Below are 7,348 nucleotides of genomic sequence, written 5' to 3' on the forward strand. Positions count from 1 at the left end.
TTGATCGGTGGGAGTGTTGCCCTCCGGAGGCCCTCAGGGCTCTGTTAGTGTATTTTGAGTTTTCTGTTATTTTGGAGAATTAAGCTTTCGCTGAAAATCGAGCTTGTCGATCTGCTATTTTCAGTGAAAGCTGAAAATAGAAGGACAACTTCACCATATCTCCAAGTAATTGGTCCTCACTAATGCTCATTATAACACATTTCTGTCTCAGAGGAAGGCTATGTACATTTCGGGACAGTTTAGAAACATGCCTACCAGTGACATCATCGTAGCGATGATGTCACTGCTATGGCAGGTTTCGTATCGATGGCAGTTTTCTAACTTTCCAGAAAGAGATGTAGATTATTTTAGCTTGGAATCCCAATCGATATGTCACTGGTAGGCGTATAAACTATGAACCATGTGTCCAAAGAGACGCTTTAATGCACCCTCAATCCCATTTGTTTGTATTCGGATTCATTCACCCAAACGTGTGTCCTGCTGCCCACCCAATCAAAAGTTACGGGGAATATATTTTTTAGCCAATATCAAAAATACCACAAAATATCTGTACCACGTATTCATTTCTGATTGGGTGGGCAGCATTTTTATAGAAATTTAGACCCACCTGAACACCATTTGCCATCAGTGCTATTAACCGACAGAGTGCTGATGGAAATTGCATTTAAATGCAATACTGTTCACTATTGTGTCTAAATTTGTGCATACGCATCAAAAGTGCTGGGACGGTGCATACGTGTTCCGGGGCAAAACTAGTACTTGCGCGCTCTGTTTGTGCTACTTATGACTGTCATATATGGTGCTTCCTGTGGTGATTGTCTGTCATCTATGGTTACCCAATTCTTACCCTACCTTTAATTCAGCATCGTGGTCACTGGTCAGTTTAACCAATTTAACTGTAGGCCTATATACAATAATACATCTACAGCTACAAGCTTGAGCTTGTAGACCTGGGTTCTTGAATTGAAAGTTTTACACACACTGCGAGTCCCTGGCATAACACCTTTTCGCGGCCAAATCCCTATATGAATTTGGGGGTCCTTGCCATGAAATGACTTGAGAGCCACTGAACTAGCCGGCCTCCTCTCTTGATCTCATTCAAGCCTCCACCAGATTTGCATGCCAGTCTATTTGGGAGAGTGACACAGGAGTGCGGGTTGGAGATTCATTTGCCTGCAATGCATGGAAAGCAGAGAAAAGCCCAGGCGAGGTCGAACCCTTCACACACGCGGTGCCAGAGGTTTTCAGCACCCCACACTCGAGCCCACCGCATCCCTCCCAGTGAGCCATGGGCGTCGTCGAGATGCTCCAGCGGTCGCGGGTTCCCTCCATCCTCATCCTGGGCCTGGTGTACGTGGCCTACGTGATGATCGGTGGGGCGGTCTTCTGGACGCTGGAAGGGGACCACCAGGAGGACATCGGTGGCGTACAGACTGCGAAAGCACAACTGCTGAGGACCTACACCTGTCTCGGGCAGGAGGGTCTGGAGGCAGTCGCAAAGGTCAGTCAACAGAACGTAAAGGCCAGAATATGTCTTTGGTGTATTTTGTGTTTTTTTTGTGGGAATGTTTTGGGTGTGGTTGAGTGTGTGGTATGCTTGAGTTGTATAGGATGTACAGTGCATGCAAATTATCCGTGCCACCGATGCACACTTGATACATCAAGGCCAGAGGCTTTTGTATCTTTTTTTTGGGGAGGGGGCTTTTTGCCTTTATTGATAGATTACAGTATAGTTTGAAAGGAAAAGGGGGAGAGAGATGGGGAATGCCACACGGCAAAGGCCGTTCGGCTGGCTTGGCAGCGGTCTGGGCCGTGTGTCAGCATTTCTAATAATTTTCTTTGTGATGCAAAAAATATATATATATAAACTGGAGAAATTCTTCTTTAACCCATTTAGGACGGGAACCCTTTTTGGGGTGTTGCTATGTAGCCTACAGTGTATATAGCAACATAATGTTGTTGTTTTTGTCTAAATTTGAATAAATATTGGAAGTTTTTCAGACAACTTAGTTCAGGATTTAGGAGGCATTTTTAGAATTGGGTTCAAATTAAACTAGTATTGATTGAGCTGTATTTAAAAAGTAAATCAGCTGTATCAAGGCAATGCAATTAAGTGGAAAAGATTCCATCAAAAAGTAAATTAGAGGCAACAGGTTTCAGAGTTTCTCCACAATAGCACTCCATTAACATCACCACGTAAACACTACACGAGTCCCCCAGAGCTCTACACTATTTTCCCTCGACACCAAAACTCTCACCAAATCTCTCACCAAAAATAGCCATAGATCGTCTATTTTCACAGAATGTTTCGCCCATCCATTCAATGCAAATGTCACCTTCCGTAGACGCGATGACACTAAACAAACTGTTTTGCCTACAGTAACTGCCTCGCACGATTTAACCTGCTGGATAGTTCAATCTTTTTGTTTTGTTTTTCTTCTTCTTCTTTGATCCCCTGCATACAGTTTAGAAGGCATGATTTTTCAACCCCAAAAAGGATCATGAAATAAGCTTCATGGAGAACGTAAAAATTACGAGTTTTCCCTTTTTAATCAATCAACTTGTGTTGATTGATTGTTTGGTTTTATGATAGGATTCAACAAACAGTATCTCATCATACCAACATGAGAAAAGAAGATCCAGAGGATAGCTATAACTCCTAAAACCCTTATTTCCAAAAGTGGTCTTGACTAATGACTACAAACAAATATACATACCGGTAACTAAAATAAACATAACAAAATAAAAACGTAATTAAATAGAACTAGCACTGCTTTAAAACAGTCTGCATGCTGCTCATGTTGCACTTGATGCATAAGCTTATAGTGGTGATAATCAGTGGAGTCATGTGACCAAGGCTCCTTAGATGTGCATGAATAGAGAACTTAATGTTAATCTTTATCTCTTTCATAAAGTGTCTGTCTCACAATTGCCAATCACAATTTGTGTCCTCACTTTTCCATTCTCGTCACTTTTGTCTTCAATGTTTGTGTTTACACGATAAGCTGGGCATAGGAGGGGCTAGCGCCCCTCAATAATCACACTTGTGTGAAGAGAGGGGCACTCTTATCATCATACATCATCACGTTCCGTGCTCAGCCAATCAAATCATCACATGCCATGCTACGGACACACAGACACACAAAGCTGTGCATGGGAGGGGCTGGCGCCTCCACAAAAATAAAAAGGGGGGGAAACACTTTAATTGTACAGTGTAGGTCAATAAGGTCATGAAGCTTGTGCTGAAACTACAAATATGTAAATGACTGATGTCAGTACTGAGGCCATAGCGCTGATGTCACAGTACAGACATCATAGGCTGGCCACATTCAAATAATACCATCATGTACATACAATTATACAAATAATACATCTACTACTTAAACTGACAGAAAGGCGCTTTTGGTATCAGGTATTTCAGCATTTAGCACCACTGGGATACAGAATTCAATTGGTGCTGTATGAGGGTAGTAAAGGTGCCAGCCTGTTCTGATGCTTAAGTGTCAGATTCAGGACGAGACCTCTGAGGTCTTTTATGTAACGCTCTGTGTCAACAGATCTGCACTGACACAGCACTGTTAAAGGGCTTCATCTCTAAATCATCTTGACAACTATATGGCCCATTGACCCAGAAGCCCAGAATGTGCCTATTAAATAACAATAATGTTGTATAATAATTCAGTGTGTCTTTGTGTTACATAAGTGCCTGGCCAGTTGCAGTGTGATTTCATGCTCTGGAAATAGGAGAACGTTGGTACATCATGTAGGCCTATACAGTATATATAGTTCATCGTGTTCATCAATGGTGAATACAAAATGATTAACATGCAGTGCATGGTGGAAAAAGTACTCACATTTTTACTTAAGTAGCCTAATAATATGAATAGGCCTACTGCAGTATAGAAATAATTTATTACAAGTAAAAGTCCGGAATTCAAAATGAGTAAAAGTGCAAAACTATTGGCATCAAAATGTACTTAAAGTAGGCTACTCATTGAAGTACTCATTGCGTGTGAAGAATGTCCCATTTAAACATTTCAAATGTATAACAATCTGATTGAAAATAGCAGATCTACAAGCTCAAAATGCGCTGCATCGTGACAATTGTGAGACAATTGTTTTCAAATGGCCAAATGTATATATACTGTAGGACTGAAGTGGTATGTTTTGTAATAATGATAAAAATCTACAAAGTAACTAGTAACTGTAGTGTAATGCAGTGGAGCAACATGTTGTTGTTAAAGGTGAAGTTGACTCTGTTTACTCTCATTCTGAACACACTCATTCAGAGCTTCATTGTTTCAGACAGAACAATATAACTTCATTCTGTAAGAATGAAATTCACTGTTGTAAAATTTTTTTTAGGTGATTCAAGATGCGTCTAAGGCTGGGACGAGTCTGAAAGGCAACCAAACCGCAGATGGCTTCTGGAAGTTCCACAGCTCTGCTGTGTTCGCTGCCACTGTGGTCACCACTATAGGTGGGAAGTAACCGCAAAGCAATAATCTGTATTTTCTATTTGTTGCTACTGTTTTGATGTGACATTAAATATGCAAGTTAATTGTTCCATTTTTATAACTGTCTGTCACTAATGGGCGTTTGGCTTCTTACTGTACAGCGTATACACCCCATATGGTTGAGCAGAGTCCCTCAGGGATCTATTGATGATTCAGATTCAGCAACGATTGATGTTGTAGTTGATTGGAACAGTGTAATGTGGTGACTGTGATGTGTTGTTCCATCCAGGCTATGGGAACATCAGCCCCAGCCTGGAACAGTGTAACGTGGTGTGTGATGTGATGTGTTGTTCCAGGCTATGGGAACATCAGCCCCAGCCTGGAACAGTGTAACGTGGTGTGTGATGTGTTGTTCCAGGCTATGGGAACATCAGCCCCAGTACCACGGCGGGGCAGATCTTCTGTGTGTTCTTCGCTCTGTTCGGCATCCCTCTCAACATGGTGGTGCTCAACAGGGTGGGCAAGTACATGTTGGCCATAGAGAATAACATCTGTGACTTCCTGCAGACCAAGACCAAACACAGGGTGAGGAGTTTTTTTGGGGCAGGGTCACAGTCCCATTTGTATGGGTTGTGAGTATATCCCCTTTTCTAATTAATAAATACAAAATCTGACATGAAAAATGTCTATACTATCTAATTGGTCCTCACTATTTCTCATGATATTATTATGGTGCAATTGTTTTCCTCTATACTTTCCTCTAAAATCTGATTCTTACAAATGCGACTTGAGTGTTTCGAATCTGATTCAAATCTGATTTCAGGAGACCTGTCTCAGTCTGAACACAGTACCCTGATCTAAATCGGATTCCATGTGACTTGTTTGCGTTTAGACCTTATTTATTTAACAAATCGGATTTCCAATCTGGATGTTGCACAGTTCTGATTCAGGATGGATTCAGGCTGCCAGTCTGAACACACAGATCTGTGACCGATCCGGTCTGGTCACAGATGCACAGTCAGTCATGCAGTCGGGCCAAAAGATCAGATTTCATAAATAAATCACATTTGAATCGGATGTGGCTGGATGTGGCTGGATGTGGCTGATAAGTGGGACCTTCTCTCTGCAGACGTGCGCCCGCTTCCTGGTCCACCTGGTGTCCTACCTGAGCGGCGTGGCGCTCTTCTTCGTGGTGCCCATGGAGGTGTTCAGGGAGCAGGAGAACTGGACCTACGCCCAGGCCATCTACTACTGCTTCATCACCCTGAGCACCATCGGCTTCGGAGACTACGTGGCAGGCAGGTATAGGGGTCTGGGGGCTGTGTTAGACTACGTGGCAGGCAGGTATAGGGGTCTGGGCGCTGTGTTAGACTACGTGGCAGGCAGGTATAGGGGTCTGGGTGCTGTATTAGAGACTACGTGGCAGGCAGGTATAGGGGTCTGGGCGCTGTGTTAGACTACGTGGCAGGCAGGTATAGGGGTCTGGGTGCTGTATTAGAGACTACGTGGCAGGCAGGTATAGGGGTCTGGGTGCTGTGTTAGGACATTGGTTCTCAACCAGTGGTCCAGTGGGGACCATTGAAGGGGGTTCCAGGTGGTCCCCAGCTATAATTAATGATGGAGAGTTGGTAACCAAATGGTAACCCTTTAACCCTCTCAAGAGTTAAATTATTGTTAAACATCTGCATTATTTAATTTACAAGAAGTCTACAGAATTGGAGTAGGTAGAAGAGTAGAAGAATTTCCTTGTGTTGTTTCTTTTTCTTTTTAACAGTCACAAACAAATTCACCTCCGTTGGCTCGTCGTTTATTAACGCATTTTGTAATCTATGTGATTGCCGTGTGTGTGTGTGTGTGTGTGTGTGTGTGTGTGTGTGTGTGTGTAACAGACAGTAACCCGGACAGGAGATACCCCGATTGGTACAGCTTCATCATGGCGTCCTGGATCTTCTTTGGCCTGGCGTGGTTGGCGCTGGTCATCAACCACTCCATGGACATACTGGAGCGGCTCAACGGCTACTTCAAAACAGGGTGTTCGTCGTCCAGTCCGCAGGGAGAGGCCAGTGATGGCCCCAAACCCCAGTCTGACAGCCCTAATACCCAGGTGGAGGAAGAGGAGGAGGAGGAGGAGGTCAAGGTGTCCCCTGGGACAGGGTGATTGGCTCTGTGCAGTTCCTGTCCCAGTTCATTTCCCCATAGCTAGGTTTGTTTGGCTCATCAGCACTCAGCAGCAGGTTTGAACTGCAAACGCACACCGTACTTGTCGGGCAGAAACCTCCCATCTCTATATTCTAAATAGACACGCTTTGAGCTTGTGGATCTGCTACATTTGTTGCTTTTGAATTTGAATCTTGAAAAGTGAGACAACATGACACCTTCACATGTGTTCATGAGTACAGTCAGTACCCCAAAATGACCTTTCTCTCCCACCAAGCCTTCAATTCATGGATTGATTGCTTGATTGAAATATTTATTAACAGTTTGCAGAATTACAGTACAATTCAAGCACAACTCAATGCAAATACTGTTAACTGTGAGTGGACGACCCAATAAAGCATTACACTTCAAGAGGGTCCACCTTGTTCAATTCATCAAAACATTTAGAGACGTACAAATATACACTTTTATAAAGCCAAAGAACAGAACAGGAATTCATCATAAAGGAGGTAAAAAGGGAAAAGAAACATATACAGTGAGGGGAAAAAGTGGTGGTTGGGGGGGGGGGGGGGATTCAGATTTTACGGAGGCCAGTTTCGAATTGCAGCCATCCGTAGGTGCCCTTTGAGAGCGGTTTTGAAGGAGTCAAGGGATTCGCTTGACTCCTTTGTTTTTATTTTTATTTTTAATTCTTTGCACCAAATAATTAATGAATGAACAGAAATCAAACAGAA

At 43.1% G+C, this 7,348-nt stretch overlaps 1 protein-coding gene across 1 annotated transcript; it reads left to right on the forward strand.

Annotated features, from left to right (window-relative positions):
* Positions 1–1,280: 1,280 nt before the first annotated feature.
* On the forward strand, positions 1,281–6,615 carry LOC308329787 (potassium channel subfamily K member 17-like; the record flags this gene model as incomplete). The annotated part of the gene is made up of 5 exons (XM_080784285.1): positions 1,281–1,501; positions 4,366–4,480; positions 4,876–5,042; positions 5,587–5,759; positions 6,351–6,615. The coding sequence occupies exons 1-5, from the start codon at positions 1,289–1,291 to the stop codon at positions 6,613–6,615; spliced, it is 933 nt and encodes a 310-aa protein (XP_080640411.1). The 5' UTR covers positions 1,281–1,288.
* Positions 6,616–7,348: the final 733 nt, after the last annotated feature.

This window comes from Protomyctophum bolini (assembly GCF_963924005.1).
Source record: "Protomyctophum bolini genome assembly, chromosome: 15".
In the NCBI taxonomy this organism is placed as follows: Eukaryota; Metazoa; Chordata; class Actinopteri; order Myctophiformes; family Myctophidae; genus Protomyctophum; species Protomyctophum bolini.